The sequence below is a fragment of the Chlorocebus sabaeus genome, chromosome X (genome assembly GCF_047675955.1).
Source record: "Chlorocebus sabaeus isolate Y175 chromosome X, mChlSab1.0.hap1, whole genome shotgun sequence".
Lineage (NCBI taxonomy): Eukaryota > Metazoa > Chordata > Mammalia > Primates > Cercopithecidae > Chlorocebus > Chlorocebus sabaeus.
In genome coordinates this window covers 19,314,190-19,333,228 of record NC_132933.1, presented here as the reverse complement: position 1 = coordinate 19,333,228, position 19,039 = coordinate 19,314,190, and the positions used below count along the sequence as shown (strand labels likewise).

The 19,039-nt window shown below is 37.7% G+C and overlaps 1 protein-coding gene across 1 annotated transcript in view; it reads left to right on the top strand.

The window, feature by feature from the left end:
• Positions 1-18,051, top strand: part of HPRT1 (hypoxanthine phosphoribosyltransferase 1) — a 41,352-nt gene extending 23,301 nt beyond the window's left edge. Inside the window, exons 4-9 of the mRNA XM_037989153.2 lie at positions 3,243-3,308; positions 6,969-6,986; positions 10,848-10,930; positions 15,772-15,818; positions 15,990-16,066; positions 17,414-18,051. Coding sequence (XP_037845081.1) covers positions 3,243-3,308; positions 6,969-6,986; positions 10,848-10,930; positions 15,772-15,818; positions 15,990-16,066; positions 17,414-17,461 — 339 coding nt within the window. The 3' untranslated portion in view covers positions 17,462-18,051. The remainder of the gene's footprint in view (positions 1-3,242; positions 3,309-6,968; positions 6,987-10,847; positions 10,931-15,771; positions 15,819-15,989; positions 16,067-17,413) is intronic.
• Positions 18,052-19,039: the final 988 nt, after the last annotated feature.

Here is a 19,039-nt window from a genome sequence, read left to right as displayed (position 1 = left end):
CAGCCCATTTATTATGCACTTCTATACAGCTTTTCCTTCTCTTTTCCTATACCATGCTGCAGTTCTTACTGCTACCTAGAGGTTTTCAAAATTCCTAGGGGTGGACAAGTAGGCATAAATAAAGTTCTTCCCTATTATCCTTATTTTTTCACCTAGACTGAAGAGGTAGACAAAATAGAAATAAAGACATTAAGGGTATATGTTTGCAGTCCCAAAGAGCTTCTCTGGCAATTTTATGTAGTTGACAGTGACACTCTTGAGTTCAGGACAGATTGGACTCCTTGGCTGAGAGGAGTGAGGAGATAGGATGGTAGAGGAGAGGGTAGAGCAACTCTGGAGGAAGCTTTCCCCTCACCTTTGCCAATCCTGTTATCCTAGACTTAACCATAATTAAAGATGAAGGAGGCACTCAGTGAAGGGATCTAGTGGGAAGCTTGTTCCAGACAGCCAAGGAGGAAGGTTCGCGCAGTTCCTTTGGCCACCCAGGTGGTGTAATTGATCCATGTATGCCATCCATATACAATGTAGGCACTTATACCTGTATTCCAATGTAGTGAACTATACCATTACTCTTAAATTAATATTCTTTATTAGCTTCCATAGTGGCTATAGGCCAGGCGAGAGAGTTAAGAAAAAATAAATAGCTAGGTATGATGACTCAAGCCTGTAATCTCAGCATTTTAGGAGGCTGAGGCGGGAGGATCACTTGAGTCCAGGTGTTTAAGACCAGCCTGGGCAAAATAGTGAGATCCTGTCTCTATTTTTTAAAAAAGCCTTGGGGCAAACAAGAATATGAAGGTTTGGATGCTAATAGAACAGCAGTGTCTTACTGCTTGGAGTTCTCTTGTTTCTTGTCCTATCACCATAGCCTTTGGATCACAGCAATTTTTCCATAACTCCATACTTTTCAGTTCTTGAGTATTTTTTCCTTTATTTCTCTTGTTTCTGTAAAAAGAGATCAACTGGAGTCAGACTGTAATACCAAGTATCTCCAGAAGATGTCACTATTTAACAGGCTTTACAGTGTAAATAATTTGGTGTGAGTCACTGTCATCTGAAGCTTGTTGTCTTTTCTTTCTTTTTTATTTCTTTCTTTTTCTTTTTTTTTTCCCCATCAATTCTGTATGTTTGAAATGCTGAGTTTTAAGTTAGTGAATAAGGGATGTCTATAATTTCCCTAAAATGAGAAGTAATATGCAAAGGTTGATATCAGAAGTCATATGCTCACTTTGCAACACCAAATAATACTGGCCCATTTGTGTTTTTCGAAAGTAATACTCCATAATAAATGGATGTATATATAGAAGCATAACAAAAATAGAAGCACATAGAAGTGAAAAGTCTCATAAACCCCATTCTCACTACTCATGCAATTGCTGTTACAAATTTGTTTAAATGTTGAATAAAAATGGTGTCATAGGCAACACAGTGTTCCACTCCTTGGTGTTTTTAATAGCATTATTCTGTCTCAGTGTGCATTGGATTACCAGGTGCTTTTTAATAGTTGCATGGTATTACATTGTGTAGATGAACTTGATTAATTTAAATGGCTCCCTGTTAATGGACATGTTAGTTCGTTTTTGTGAACAACTGGTACAGTGAACTTTTTTTTTTTTCATAATAATAATAAAAAGAAAGACAGGGACTTGCTGTGTTTATCAGGCTGGCCTTGAATTCCTGGGGTCAAACGATCCTCTCGCCTCCACCTCCCCAAGTGCTGGGATTACAGGCATAAAGCCACTGCACCTGGCCCAGTGAACACTCTTTAATGTATCTTTGTATACTTGTCAGTGTTTTTGTAGCATTGATTCCCAGAAGTGGGATTACTGGGTTAAGTGACATGCGTATTGCAATTTTAACAAAAGAGGCTATGCCAATTAATACTCTCACCAACAAGAGTGCTTATTTCCCCTCAGCATATTATCAGGCTTAAGTTTTGCCAGTATGGGTGGGTGAACAGTAGAATCTCATTGTTTTAGTGTTTGTTTCTCAGATAGATATAATTTTATACCTTATGGCCTTCTCTTCTATAAATTGTCTATTTGTGTTCATTCTCCATTTTCCTATGGGTTCTTATTGTTGGAGCCCAATATATAAAAGGGGGTATTCGTTACAGAATTTTTTCAGTTTTGATTCATGTCATGCCTGGGTTTTTACCCTTTCTATGGATGTTAAAAAAAAATTATTCTATATTTTCTTCCAGTCCACTTATGGCTTTATTTTTTACATTTAGATTTTAATCCATCTGGAATTTATTTTTGTGTATGCTGTGAGGTAGGGACCATACTTTTATTTTTTCCCAAATGGGTAACTAGTTGACCAAACATCATTTATTGAATAATTCATCTTTTCCCTACTGACTCGACATACCATCTTTATTGTATACTAAATCCTCATATATTTCTGGGTCTGTTTCTGGGCTCTACTTTGTTCATTTACTGTGCTGGTACTGCACCGTCATAATTGCTGTGGCTTTATAGTATGGTATGGCTTGCTCTCTGCAAGGGCAAATCGAAGCTCTTTTGTTCACCTGCTCTTTCACCCAAATTTTCTGTCCTGAATCCAGCACAGCCAAATTATGGTCATTGTCACCACCAACTGCAGTGGGTGTTGAGCATTTCCCATTGAATCTCCTGTAAGGGTTTTATTGGATTCTGTGGTAGCAGGAAAATGGGAGCCTAAGGTATTCCTTAAAGGACTACTAATCAGACCTGGTTTCCCAGACAATGCTGAAAATGACTGGGCCTGGGCTAGACTTTTGAGGGACATATCCTTGGGGTTGGGTGTGATATAGACCAGCCCTTACAATTTGCTTGACTCATGGAAATCGTACAGGGCCAGAACCAGACACCTGTCATGCTAATAACTTCCCTCACAATTCAGAAATCACTGTGATTGAAGATGGGTGGCTGTTATAATACTGCCCACTTAAAAATGAATGTAACCTATTTTTTAGGACTCTTAAAAACATCAAATCAGTAATGGCCAATTAGGACTTTTTAATTTTTACTAATCTCTACTTGAAAGTTTTCTAGTCATTCATTTCAGGAAACCTAATTCTTATAATTCATGTCATTTAGAATATCATAATGCTATGAACATTAGATAGCTAACTTCTCAAATCTTCTAGTTCTCATTTAATTTGAAGTTTGTGTGTGTACATAAGGATATACATATGTGTGTGTGTGTATATATATATAGTTGTTTGTTTTTTTGTTTTGTTTTGTGTTTTTTTTTACTAGAATGACCAGTCAACAGGGGACATAAAAGTAATCGGAGGAGATGATCTCTCAACTTTAACTGGAAAGGTATGTATCTTGAAGGGAAAGAAAAAAAAGCACTTCATACCAGGAGTCAATTAGTAACAGTGTGCTTTCAATCACTAAGAGATAGTTTACATAGTATAATTAAATGGGTTATTTAACCCTTGGAAGCAATCTAGGTTAATTATCTTTCCCTAGGTCATGTAGCAAAAAGACAGTAGAATCCAACATTAACCTTAAACGTCCCTATTGTCAAGTACTGCTGTCTGCCTCTGTGGGACTCTAATTTGGGATCCTTCAAAAAACATTGATGGGGGAAAAGACAGCCTTTTTTAAAAAAAAAAAAGAAAGAAAGAAAACTATGTGAGTCTTCCTGAGATAGACTAACATAGTTTCCTAAAAGATAGCAAAGCAGTATCATGTAGTGGCTGAAAGTGTGAGTTCCGGAGCCTGACAACTGATTGAAAGCCTGGCTTAGTACTTCCTAACTGTGACCTTGGGCAAGTTACTTAACCTCTTTTTGTCCCATATGTGATTAGGGTGAGGTTGATAATGGCAGCCATAGAGTTAAGAGGATTAAGTGCTATAATGCAAGTAGAGCTCTTACAACAGTTTCTGGTAAATAAATGCACTCAATAAATTCAGACATACTATTATTTTAAGAAATCTCAAAGAGTTATCTTAGTACATTAAAATCCTCCTGGTGTGGACCATTGGTTTTGGTATATTGTGCTTCCATGTAGTTTATCTCAAGATGTTTTTAGATTTCCCTTTTGAATTCTTTGATGACCCATTGGTTGTTCAGGAGCATGCTGTTTACCCGAAAATAATGGAGATATTAAGATATTTGAATATTTATCTTCTAGTACATTGAAAAACTTTTTGAGAGTAACCAATAATGATGGAATGCTACTGCTTTTTTTTTTGAAGCTGCCAGTTATTGTTTACTTACACTGTGCCAAATATAAAGGCATTAATCTCATAAAAGTTTCACAACAATCCTGTGAGGGAGACGATATCCCCATTTTACAGATCAGGAAATTAAGGCTCAGTAAGGTTAAAAGACATGCCCAAAGTCACAGAACCAGTAAGTGGTAGAGCTTGAATTTGAATGCAGACCTGACTCTAAAGCTCTTTTCTTTCTTTAGATTTTAGTGTTCATTGCTTACATGAATGAGTATCTATAAGAAAACTTTTAACATGTAAAACTTGTGTGAAATTCTCTTGTCCCATATCAGGGTCATGTCAAACTAATGTCCTCCTCAGCATATTTGGAAAGCTTCAGAGGAGAAATTAGCTTTGCCCCTCCTGTTCATTTCATATACCACTGCTAGACCTGTCCTTCCCTTTCAGCATGCTTTGTCCATATTTAGAAGCTGTTGAAGCCATTACTCGTCTAATCAGTTTTTAGTGCTGGAATAAACCTAGCCTTTTAGGCCTTCTGTGATTTAGCTTGATCTCATCTTTCCCACCTAATGGCTCTGTTCTACTACATAGATCTGATCTGAAACAGTTCTCTGTTTCTAAAATAACTTTATTTTCATGATAGTCACAGTAAAGTACATTTATTATGGAAAAATTAATAAGTATAAATTAAGTGAAAGTTATTTCTTGGTGGTAAGATTATGGGATTATTTGAACTTTCTGTTTCATTTTATTTTATTTTATTTTATTTTATTTATTTATTTATTTTTGTGATGGAGTCTCGCTCTGCTGCCCAGGCTGGAGTGCAGTGGTACAATATTGGCTCACTGCAACCTCCCCTTCCCAGTTCAAGTGATTCTCCTGCCTCAGACTCCCAAGTAGCTGGGATTACAGGCACACGCCACCATGTGCGGCTAATTTTTGTATCTTTAGTAGAGACAGGTTTTCACCATGTTGACCAGGCTGGTCTCCAACTGCTAATCTCAGGTATCCGCCTGCCTCACCCTCCCAAAGTACTGTGATTACAGGAGTGAAACACCCTGCCTGGCCTCATTTTGTCTTTTGGGGGCATATTTGTGCACAGATACATATGCATATAAATATTTTTCCTTTTTTTCCCCAGTTAGTACTTGAGCAGATGAACTTTGGACCCTGAATACCTGTATTCAAGTCTCTAATACCACTTCTTGGCTATTTTCATTTTATCAAATGGCCTCTTTCCTCATTTTTCTCATTTATTAAGTAGAGATGTAACTACTTGATATAATTCAAAAACTCTCAATAATGGCATTCTTTTATTTTTTAGACTCTAGTGTCTGTAATCCTTGTACCATGCTGGGATTCATTTGAACAATTACATGGCTTTTTTTAGTGTATTATTAAATTTGCAATTTACTTAGAATTTACTGGGATCTCGTACAAATGGGAAAAAAACATAATTGTGTTACTCATTTGCTGTGTGCCTTTGGATTGACCCTATTTTTTGTATTCATTTTCTCACCATATCCTGAGTTCCACTTTGAATAAAAAGTAATTTTTTCCTGCCTGTAAAATAGGCTACCAATGGGCTGCAGTTGTCTATAGTAGCTCCTTCACTGAGGATAGCTCAGCATGAGAGAAGTAATATGAATTGCTTGCCATAAATTATGGGCTAGCCTTACTTCATTCTATACTTGGACCTGTTTAGGCTTCTTAGAGATCTTACCTCCAACAATAAACTGCTTTGAGACAGGAAAAGGTAGAAGCTTTACTTGGTTATAACTTTACTTTTAATACCTAGAACAGTGAGTCTTCAAACTTGTATTTGCATGCCCAATTTATAAAAAGTTTTCTGAGCATTTACCCCTAATATATGCATTTTAAATTATATATGATTTATGGTAATAATAATATATATGTTACAAAATACATACAAAAATATAGATTAAACAAGGTGAGGTAAAAAATTAAAAAGTTCTAATCTTTCTTGCAAACCAGTGACTCTTTTATGCCCTACTCTGGTAAACACTATCTTAGAAGACTATATAGAACATTAAAATCTTTATATAGTTATATGACAGAGTATGGTGAGAGCTACAGATAAACAATACATCATGAATCTTCTTGTGGCAATGTTTATAACCAAAATGCTGCCTCATTCTTACAACTAGCATAAGAACAGATAGGACTTTCTTGATTTTGAGGGGTAATTATTAGATGGTATTTTCTCTTAAGGACTCTTCTAGCTATAAAATTCTTAAATGTAGAAAGCGAAGTGAGGATTTATGGTGAGAGGAAGCATTGGTATCATTTTTTAGTGTAGTCCAAGAATATGGACACATCCAGAAAATGCAGATCAATTTTAGCCTAATGAGAAAATATATTTTGAATTGGAGTCCATATGGTTTTTGAGTTATTGTACAAATATAATTCTTAGAATGTTAGAGTCAGGAAACTATAAGAAACCAACTAGTTCAAGTTTCTCATTTAACACATGGGAAACTGAGGCCAGAGAAATTTCAAGACTTGCCCAAGATTAGACCTCTTGTTAAGTAATGAAAGTGTTTTAAAAACAAATGGGTCAAATTCTGTTTTTAAAATTTCCATTACGATGAAAATTTCAGCATTACAGGCTTCCAAATCCCAGCAGATGGCCCACTTGTTTAAAGGAGAGTTTGATGTAATAAAGTATCTAAAAACAAGAGTGTGAATAATTCCTTAGGGTTGTTAGGATGTGATTTGACTTATAATTGGAAATACCGTCTTATTCATTGTACTGATTTTCATTTCTTTTTCTTCTAGAATGTCTTGATTGTGGAAGTAAGTTCACATTTACTTTTAATATAACATTTATGATTTTTCTAATTTAGTATGCACCATCCTAAAGGTAAGCCAGGGAAAGAAATTCCTCTGCATCAGTTTTAATGGTGGACTTGTGTTCTAAAGGAGTGAGACCGGTTTTTTGTAAAGACTACTTAGTAATTTGTTTTTACCAGTAATGGAATGGTATACTTCCTACCTCTCTTTTTTTAGTTTGAAATATTTTCTTTCTAAACATAACTCTCTCTCTCTGTTTATCTATATATAATATATACATATATATCATATTTTATGTATATATATCTGTTGCTTAGATTTTGTCTTATGTAATATTTGGTACATAAAAAGTAATATTTATAATTTATAGACTATTTTCCATTTGTCATTATGTCCTAAAGTATTTTGTATCTTAGCACGGAGAGGCTAAGCAGTTTCCTAGGGTTACCTGCTAGTAAGCTAAGGGAAACCTTTACTTCCTTTAGCTCAGTGGTTCTCAAAATGTGGTTCCCTAGACCAAAAGTATTAATATCAGACAAGAACCTACCTAATCAAAATATCTGTGATGAGGCCAAGCAAGCTATGCTTTAACAAGTCTCTGAGTGATTCTGATGCATGCTAAGGTTTAGGGGCCCTTGTTTTTACTCATAAGTCATTTTCTCATTTAGGCCTTCTCTGGCCATCCTATCTAAAATCTCACTTTTTCATGCTGTCAACTTCCTATTTCTCCTCAATACTTTTATTTTCCTGATCACTTATCACTGTCTAACAGCCTCTTTCTCTCTCTCTATATATATATATGTGTGTATATATATAGATAGATAGATATAGATATATATACATCTATGTAGATATAAATATATCTATATCTTTATTTTTGTCTGTGGTCATCTATTGAAACCTTTCTATCTTACTGAATCCTACAAACATCTAAAGCACAGCTTGTGATCCTGTCTCCTACTCAGACCCCATTCTCCCATTCTTTAGTCTTTAGGCTACATTCTTTAGAGTTTTTCAGTGTGACCCCAATATACATTACCAACCTTATTTTCCAGCTTCCTTTCATTTTCTCTATACTTTTTACTGTTTCCCAGAGCTTGTACGTTTACTTTCTGCCCCTGTTGTTTGCTCCTTGTTTCTTTTCTTAAAATAATAGCTTTATTGAGATATAACTCACATATCATACCATTCACCCATTTAAAGTGTACAATTCAATTTTTTTTGTTGTTGTTGAAACGGAGTCTTGCTCTGTCGCCCAGGCTGGAGTGCAGTGGCATGATCTCAGCTCACTGCAGGCTCCGCCTCCTGGGTTCACGCCATTCTCCTGCCTCAGCCTCCTGAGTAGCTGGAACTACAAGTGCCTGTCACCACGCCCGGCTAATTCTTTGTATTTTTAGTAGAGACGGGATTTCACTATTTGCCAAGATGGTCTTGATCTCCTGACCTCGTAGTCCACCCGCCTCAGCCTCCCAAAGTGCTGGGATTACAGGCATGAGTCACCACGCCCGGTCAATTCAAAATTTTTTATTATATTCTCAGCATTGTGCAATCATTATCACATTCAATTTTAAAACATTTTCATTGCCCCACAAAGAAACCCAATCCCCTTAGCCATCACTCCCCATTTTCCCTTCCCCCAGAACCTAGCAAACTGATCATCTACCTACTTGCTATCTATAAGATTTGCCTATTCTGGACATTTTGTATAAATAGAATCATACGATATGTGGCCTTTTGTATCTGGCTTCTCTCACTTAGCTTAATGTTTTCAAGGTTCATTCACGTTGTGGAGTATATCTGCACTCATTCCTTTCTACTGACAAATTTTATGGATAGACAGGTGTTCCTCAACTGTGTCCTGATAAACCCATCTGAAGTTGAAAACATCATAAGTTGAAAATGGATTTACTACCTTGATAAATCTGTCCTAAAGTCAAAAAAATCTCATGTCGAACCATCATAAGTTGGATGCCATCTGAATTACATTTTTGTTATCCATTCATTGGTTGACAGACGTTAGGTTGTTTCCACTGTTTGCTCCTTATTTCTTGTACCTGAAATGTCCTTATTCCCTCTCTTCTTATTCCATGTTTTAGTCATTTAAGACCCAGCTCAAACGTCACCTCCACAAAACCTTCCTTGATACCTCTTTCCTCCTCAATTCACTTGGACCTTTTGCATTTAATTTTTTTTTTTTAAGACAGAGTCTCACTCTGTTACTAGGCTGGAGTGCAGTGGTATGATCTCAGCTCACTGTAACCTCTGCCTCCCAGGTTCAAGCAATTCTCATGCCTTAGCCTCCCAAGTAGCTGGGACTACAGGTCTGCGCTGCCATGCCTGGCTAATTGTGTGTGTGTGTGTGTGTGTGTGTGTGTCTATATATATATGTGTGTGTGTGTGTATATATATATACTTTTTTTTTTTTTTAGTAGAGACGGGGTTTTGCTATATTGGCTAGGCTGGTCTAGCCTCAAGCCATCCTCCTACCTCGGCCTCCCAAAGTGCTCGGAATAATTACAGACATGAGCCACTGCACCTGGCCTGCATTTAATTTTAATTATAAAATATTTTGAACTCAGAAAAGAGGGTATGCTCAGTACCTGTGTACCCACCACAAAGTATTAACATTTTGCCATATTTGCTTCTGATCTTTTTATTTTAAAGAAATTAAAGGTCATAATACAACTAAAGCCCGATTTTTTCCCTTCATTCCCAGAAGTATGACAATTATCCTTAAAGTTGATATATATCATTCCCATGCATGTTTTTTATACTTCCCTAGTACAAGTTAACTGTATCCTCTGCTCAGGGGCTCATCAAGCTGAATCAAGGGACTCACAATCCTCTTCGAAGTTCCTTCAGGTTGTTGGCAGAATTTAGTTCCTTGTGATTGTAGGACTGAGGGCCCGTTTTCTCACTGGCTGCTGGCCAGGGGTTGCTGTCAGCTATTTAAAGGCTCATGCCCTAGCCCATTACATTCTCACAACATGGCAGCTGACTTCTTCAAAACCAGCAGGAGAATCTTGCTCTAGTCTGCCACATAACCTAATCACAGGAGCGGCTATCCCGTTAGTTTCACAGATCCTGGTCACATTCAAGGGGCGGGAACTCTTCCGGGTGTGTACACCAAGAGGCAGGATTTTTTTTTCTTTTTCTTTTTTCTTAAAAAGTCTTAAAGTCTTTTATCCCTAAAGGAGGCAGGAATTTTGAGAGCCGTCAGAATTCTGCCTACCACAGCCCAGAAATCTACATTTTTCACAAGTCTCCAGCCATGATGTTTCTGATGGCTTACACTGCTTTATTCCATTTTTAAAGAGTATTTTTATTGAAAAGCATTAGGATTATGGTTTTAAAAATATTTTCCGTAACAAAGATGGGTTTGTTTAGAGTCCTACTTTTGACTAAATAGCTGGGATTCACTTTTATGTAAAGTCATTTTATAGCCTTATTAATTTGGGTGCCTTTAAAAATGGTATAAAGCAGTGTTTCTTCAAGTGTAGTCTGTTAGCCACCTATATTGGAGAGTTGGGAGGAGAGTGTATCTTGAATTTATGAGAAAAATTCTAAAATACTTTTTATAATGAAGGACAACATCATAACTCCCTAATAAAATGTGCATGTATATATTTAAATTTGCTGTCATTGACCCTGTGCCTATAAAATCCAGTCCTGGGGGCTGGCATTCTTACTGCTTGCTGAGGGCCAGATGATTTATAGATTCCAGAATATCTCCGTGTGAATTTTGGTGACAATTACTGCACTGAAAAGAATGGCAGTATTACAGTTATACATGGGGGTTTTGGTACTTTATGTTTATATAGTGACTCTGAATTTAAAGCTATGCAATGTCTTCTTTTTTGAAAGGATATAATTGACACTGGCAAAACGATGCAGACTTTGCTTTCCTTGGTCAGGCAGTATAATCCAAAGATGGTCAAGGTCGCAAGGTATGTATGACATTTTGACATAGAATATTTTCCTCATTTGAAGGGGGATTAAGTGATTGCTTCTTTGTAAGGATAAATGTTTTCAACTGTCATTTTATCTTTAAGAAGTAATGTACTCTCATATAAGACTTAAGATATAATCCTTTTAAATAATTTTGTCATGTGTCAATAAAGCTCATAGTTACAGTCACTTCCTTGCCTAATATTAACATTTGGTTTTTCAGCATGCTAATTATATCAGTTTGTCCTGAGTAGCATGGCAGAGGATTTTGAGCCCCCTTACAAAATTAAGAATAAGGATTCCAAAGGGGGTGAGGAAGTGATAGGAAGGGGTGGGCCCTGAAGATCTGGACCTCCTGGAGTTGAGTGATGTATGCTGCATCTTCTTTGTGTCTGTAGTGAAGTTTTATAATGCCCGCTTCCTTTTTTATTAAGTCAGCCTCACCTCCTCACCTTACCTATGCTGTTTGACTTTTGCTTTTATAGTTCTACCTGTGTTTATTTCTCATTTTAGTTTCATCCCTCAACAACTCTGGGGTGGCATTGTTATTCCCACTTTTCAGTTAAGGATACTGAGGCGTAGGGAATTGCCCAAAGGTACGGAGCTAGTCAGCTATAGAGATGAGATTTGAACTCAGGGAACCTGGCTCACAGTTTATGCTTTTGCTACCTTAAGTTTTTAATAGAGTGACATCAAACAAACATTTAAGAATATGTTTTTCTTTTCCTTTTACAATTTCATTAAAAAAAAATTAAGTCTCTGATCAATCTGCAGTTTTTATGTAGGGGTCAGGTAATGATCTAACTTCTGTTTTTTTCCTAAGTGATTAACAGGTTTTTATAAACCCCTTTTAAAAAATAACTATCTGTCAAGCATCTTTGAATCAGAGTAAGCCTTCTAGTGAGTCATATGTCAGCAGTTTGACTGTATGGGCTTTTCTAATATCCAGTCCAAGTGTTTATCAGTGAGTTTTTCTTTTAAATAGATTTGGGACAGGTACTATGAGAGTATATAAGTGATACGTTATAGGACGCTGAGTAGTATCCTATGAAATGGCAAAAACCACAATCACTTTTGCACCAACCTAATAGAAATTAATCAATGCACTTGCTTGTTTTTCTACGTGCTCTTTAGGGTTTTAAATGTCAACCTACTGTGGCATAGACTTTAATCCTCCGGGTATTCTTTTGTTGTTCTTTCCTGGTATATGCTGTGGAATTGAGATAGACTGGTTCGTGAGAGAGAGATTTTGTGTTGCCACAGGTAGGACATGCTCAAAGAATACTTGGGTCATTTCTTGACCCAAGTCATCTATTCACCATAGTTTTGTAGCACTGATCTTGCATACATTTCATGTATCTTCCATGAACTCCACGTCAGTGCTGCTTATCTGATACTCAGAAATTAAACACTAAGGAATAAGATTGTCAGGTAGGGTTGTTTTGCAGGGTCACAAATCTTGTAATGTCTAATATTTCCACTCTCCCTGCTGAGAATTAGTTTTGGCTTCCTTGGAGGTGATATCGCCTCTGTTGAGAATAAGTGGCCTACTGTGATCACACCACTGCACTCCAGCCTGGGTTACAGAGTGAGACCCTATCTCAAAAAAAAAAAAAAAAAAAAAAAAAAAAAAAAAGAATGCATGGCCTAGATGACTTCTAAGGTTCTTCTCACCCAGTTCCAGTTTTCATGTTCTAGGCAGAGCAGTAAAGTGAGAAAGACATGGACTTGGGAGTTTAGTCTGGCATTTCACTACCACTTAATCTGAGCAACTATTCCATATTTAATCTCTCTGAATGTATTTACTCATCTTTAAAGGGGAATGATTATTAACATCTTTTACTCAGGGAAACTATGTGAGTCAAGGAGATAATGTATTTGAAAGTCTTTTTAACTGCAAAGCACTGTTTCACTGTTGGTTATAATGTGATTGATCTCATTGAAGTGAGCAGCTGCTTAATTGTGCATTTTAGAATGTAGGGAAGATAGTAAGATTTTTTGCATATTATATAGGTAGCTGGTTCTGGAACTGTAAACATACTCTTTTTTATGGAGATCTGAGTCACATGCCATAAAATTCACTCTTTTAAAGTTGTACAATCCAGTGGTTTTTGATATATTCAGAGTTGTGCATCTGCTACCCCTATTTCGTTTTAGAACCCAAAGAAACCCTGTACCCATTAGCAGTCATTCTCCCTTCTCCCAGCCCCTGGTAACTACTAATCTACTTTCTACAGAAAGTCCGTACAGATTTGTGTATTATGGACATTCCATATAAATGGACTCTTGCAATATCCTGTCTTCTTTCACTTAGCGTAGTGTTTTCAAGGTTGATCCAGGTTGGGGCATGTATCAGTACTTCATCCCTTGTTTTGGCTGAATAATATTTCATTGTACAAATATATCACATTTTGTTTATCCATCTGTTGGTGAACATTTGGGTTTCTACCTGTTCACTTTTATGAATAATGTTGATTTGAATGTTTGTGTACAAGTTTGAATACCTGTTTTTAGGTCTCTTGAGTATATAATTGCTAGGTCATATGGTAATTCTATGTTTAACATTTTGATGAATTGCCAGACTGTTTAACAAGGTATATGTACTATTTTACACCAGTAACATATGAGGGTTCCAATATCTCCATATCCTTGACAACACTTGTTACTGTCCTTTTTATTATAGCCATCCTAGTGGCTGTGATATGGTATCTCATTGTGGTTTTGATTTGTGTTTCTCTGATGGTAATGATGTTGAACATGTTTTCATCTGCTTATTGGCCATTTACATATATCTTCTTAAGAGCGGTTACCCATTTACAGTACGGAAAATGCTTCACATGCAACTCTAGTCATGCCTTAGATATGGAGCTTTATTAAACATTCAGATCTGTAGGCATATGAAGTGCTGAGTTCTCCTGAACTCCTAATACAGATTGCACTGAGTTTAGTGATACCTTTTCTGGAGCATTCCTGAGTTCAGGTAGAGGGAAGGGTTTTTGCTGTGATTGGCTTGTTATGTTCTTTTTAAATGGAAATGGAATTGAAGTGTCTCCTCTATCCATTTATTGGAAGAGTCATGAGGGGCATGATTAGATGATATCCCTTGGAGTCTCCGGCTTAGGTTAGTGGTTATCTACTTAGGCTGCACATTGGAATCACCTGAGAGTTTAAAAACAAAACCCAGGACAACCTATGCCTGTGTCTCACCTCCAGCAATTCTGATGTAATTGGTCAGGGCTGTGGCCTGAGTAGCTGAGTTTTGGTTCTTTAAAGCTGCCAGGTGATTCTGATGTGCAGTCCAGGTTGAGATCACTTTGGGCCCTTTCCAGCTCTTTAAACATACGTATTTATCTAGAAAGGTATAAGTTTTCTTGAGACTGCCTTGTATATATCTTGTATATATGTGGGAAAGCATAAGTTTTCTTGAGACTGCCTTCAACATCTATAAAGGCTTTCAAAGCAGCTTCTATAGCTTTTTTTAATGGCTGAATATTTTTCTACAGGCAGCATTTGGGTTATAAAATTAGCTTTTGGTAGAGTTGACTTATACCACCTCCAGCTTTTGCTCTCAAAAATAAATACTGGTTCTTTTGGCACACTAGTTGTTTTAGCCTAAAGTTCCTCTTTGTAAGCCAGTTATTAAAAGTTGTGATGCAGCCAGGGTGAAGTGGTACACATCTGTAGTCCCAGCTACTCGGAAGGCTGAGGTGGATCACTAGAGCCCAAGAAGTGAAGGCTGCAGTGAACTGTGATTATACCACTGCACTGTAGCCTGGGCCACAGAGCGAGACTCATCTCTTTTAAAAAAAGAATGTTGTGAGGCCAGGCATGGTGGCTCACGCCTGTAATCCCAGCACTTTGGGAGGCTGAGGTGGACGGATCACCTGATGTTGGGAGTTTGAGACCAACCTAACCAACATGGAGAAACCCCATCTCTACTAAAAGAATACAAAATTAGTGGTGGCGCATGCCTGTAATCCCAGCTACTCGGGAGGCTGAAGCAGGAGAATCACTTGAACCCGGGAGGTGGAGGTTGCAGTGAGCTGGGCGAGCCATTGCACTCTAGCCAACTCCATCTCAAAAAAGAAAAGAAAAGAATGTTGTGGCCGGGCGCAGTGGCTCACGTCTGTAAACCCAGCTTTTTGGGAGGCTGAGGTGGGTGGATCACAAGGTCAGGAGATGGAGACCATCCTGGCTAACACAGTGAAACCCCGTCTCTACTAAAAATACAAAAGAAAATTAGTAAGGCGTGGTGGCAGCCGCCTGTAGTCCCAGCTACTCGGGAGGCTGAGGCAGGAGAATGGCATGAACCCAGGAGGCAGAGCTTGCAGTGAGTGGAGATTGCGCCACTGCACTCCAGCCTGGGTGACAGAGCAAGACTCCGTCTGGAAAAAAAGAAAAGAAAAGAATGTTGTGATAAAAGGTGATGCTCACCTCTCCCACACCCTTTTACAGTTTAGGGATTGTATTTCCAAGGTTTTTGGACTGAGAGCCCTTATATTTTCATCTTTGCTCTTTGACACTCGATACCCATTCATCCTCCTTATTAGCTCCCCTTCAGTGGACACATGGGTAGTCAGGGTGCAGGTCTCAGAACTGTCCTTCAGGTTCCAGGTGATCAACCAAGGGCCTTGTCTGTAGTGTCAACTCATTGCTGCCCCTTCCTAGTAATTCCCATAATTTAGCTCTCCATTTCATAGTCTCTCCTTGAGTGTTTTAAAAGTGACCATGGTACACTCAGCACGGATGAAATGAAACAGTGTTTAGAAACATTAGTCTTTTCTTTTGTAATGCCCTGTAGTCTCTCTGTATGTTATATGTCACATTTTGTAATTAACAGCTTGCTGGTGAAAAGGACCTCACGAAGTGTTGGATATAAGCCAGACTGTAAGTGAATTACTTTTTTTGTCAATCATTTAACCATCTTTAACCTAAAAGAGTTTTATGTGAAATGGCTTATAATTGCTTAGAGAATATTTGTAGAGAGGCACATTTGCCAGTATTAGATTTAAAAGTGGTGTTTTCTGTATCTAAATGATGAATTATGTTTCTTTTTAGTTGTTGGATTTGAAATTCCAGACAAGTTTGTTGTAGGATATGCCCTTGACTATAATGAATACTTCAGGGATTTGAACGTAAGTAATTACTTCTTTTTCTCACTCATTTTTCAAAACCCACATAAAAATTTAGGAAAGAGAATTGTTTTCTCCTTCCAGCACCTCATAATAACAGACTGATGGTTCCCATTAGTCACATAAAGCTGTAGTCTAGTACAGACGTCCGTAGAACTGGAACCTGGCCAGGCTAGGGTGACACTTCTTGTTGGCTGAAATAGTTCAACAGCTTTAATATATAATAACTGTTGCATTATTATTTCAGATGATAAATGTGGTCATAAGTAAGAAATAAATGATCGAGTTTAGTCTTTTAATTCACTCTCCTTTGGATACCTGCCTCTTACTCTGGAGGCAGGAGTCCCATGGATGTGTTCATGAACATGGTTGAGGAAGATTTAGGAAGACTGCAACAGCACACTACCTAAAGCAGGTTTTTTACTCCATCTTTTTGTGCCACTTACCCTGGCCTCCCACTTTGATAATGCTTAAAATTCCCTACTAGATTTGTCTTTCAAAACTACATATTGAGGCTGGTTGCGGTAGCTCACACCTGTAATCCTAGCACTTTGGGAGGCCAAGGCGGGCGGATCACATGAGGTCAGGAGTTTGAAACCAGCCTGGCAAACATGGTGAAACCCCGCCTTTACTAAAAATACAAAAATTAGCTGGGTGTAGTGGTGTGTGCCTGCAATCCCATCTACCTGGGAGGCTGAGGCAGGAGAATCACTGGAAACCGGGAGGTGGGGGCTACAGTGAGCCAAGATCACACCACTGCACTCCAGCCTGGGTGACAGAGCAAGACTCTGTCTCAAAAAACCAAACCAAAACAAAAAACTACGTGTTAAGACAAGAAACAGACTGGGCGTGGTGGCTCATGCCTATAATCCCAGCACTTTGGGCGCCCGAGGCGGGCGGATCACGAGGTCAGGAGATCAAGACCATTCTGGCTAACATGGTGAAACCCCGTCTCTACCAAAAAATGCAAAAAATTACCCGGGCATGGTGGCGGGTGCCTGTAGTCTCAGCTACTCGGGAGACTGAGGCAGGAGAATGGCGTGAACCCAGAAGGCAGAGCTTGCAGTGAGCCGAGATCGTGCCACTGCACTCCAGTCTGGGCGACAGAGCAAGACTTCGTCTCAAAAAATTAAAAAAAAAAAAAGACAGGAAGCAAATTAATAGGATAGATTACTGCTTTGTTTTCAAAAGATACACTCCCCACAAGTTACTGGTCTAAAATATAGTAGTACTATCTCTGTTTAGTAAGAACCCTGCCAACTAATAGTGTTCTTATATGTAAAATGCTGTTCTTGCCTTTCATTTCAGAATATACTTTTTAAATGTGAATTTCTGGATTTTTTTTTATAGCATGTTTGTGTCATTAGTGAAACTGGAAAAGCAAAATACAAAGCCTAAGATGAGAGTTCAAGTTGAGTTTGGAAACATCTGGAGTCCTATTGACATCGCCAGTAAAATTATCAATGTTCTAGTTCTGTGACCATCTGCTTAGTAGAGCTTTTTGCATGTATCTTCTAAGAATTTTATCTGTTTTGTACTTTAGAAATGTCAGTTGCTGCATTCCTAAACTGTTTATTTGCACTATGAGCCTATAGACTATCAGTTCCCTTTGGGTGGATTGTTGTTTAACTTGTAAATGAAAAAATTCTCTTAAACCACACCACTATTGAGTGAAACATTGAACTCGTATCTGTAAGAAATAAAGAGAGGATATATTAGTTTTTTAATTGGTATTTTAATTTTTATATATGCAGGAAAGAACAGAAGTGATTGAATATTGTTAATTATACCACCATGTGTTTAGAAAAGTAAGAAGCAGTCAATTTTCACATCAAAGACAGCATCTAAGAAGTTTTGTTGTGTCCTGGAATTATTTTAGTAGTGTTTCAGTAGTGTTGACTGTATTTTCCAACTTGTTCAGATTATTACCAGTGAATCTTTGTCAGCAGTTCCTTTTAAGTGCAAATCAATAAATTCCCAAAAATTTACCGCTTTATGGATTCTTCAATTTAAAAATCCTTAAAATAAGGTCTGTCTCTTTAAAAAAAAAAAAAGCTATGCATAGTTATCATTTCTCTACAAATTAACCTAGTATAGTTTTCTGTTGGTTCCATTTTCCTTGTTTGTTAAGTTTTAGTAGCTAAATTGTAATCTTAATGATTATGTAGTAGAATGGGTTGGTGGAGCTACAAAAATTCCTAGCTACTTCGGAGACATTAAATTTCAGACACGTGGTACACTTTATATTACATTTTACTATGCTAAAATAACATGGCTTTGTTTTGGAATTCTGTTCAGTTTTGCAGATTGTAATCTCAGCTATATCTCAACAGATTGTTCTCAGATATGTCCTATCACCTTCTTTGTGTAGATAGTGCTTTATTGACCAAGAACAATGACAACACCACCTTTTGTTTTCTGGGAGCAGGAGAAAAGTTTTAAGCCAAAACTCTTAATTGCTTATCTGCTCCATGTGAGGTATGAACTAGCAACCTTATGAGCCATCTAGCTTACACGTGTTCCTTAAAAAGTTTGCTGTAGGCTGGGTACAGTGGCTCATGCCTTTAGTCCCAGAACTTTTGGGAGCCCAGGGTGGGGGATCACCTGAGCTCAGGAGTTCAAGACCAGCCTGGGCAACATGGCAAAATGCCATCTCTACAATTAAAAAAAAAAAAAAAGCTGGGTATGGTGGCACACAACTGTAGTCCCAGCTACTCGGGAGGCTGAGGTGGGAGGATTGCTTGAGCTTGGGAGGTCAAGTCTGCAGTGAGCCTTGACAGTGCCACTACACTCCAGCCTGGGAGACAGAGTGAGACCCTGTCTCAAAAAAAAAGTTTGCTGTAATGCCCAGCAACAAAGTAGGAGACTCAAACTAATACTAAATAATTTTCTGTAGTCGTAGAACTTCTTAGTTTACAAAATATTTTTGCTTCTGTTATCTCATTTGATCTTCATACCCATGTAAGGTTGAGGTAG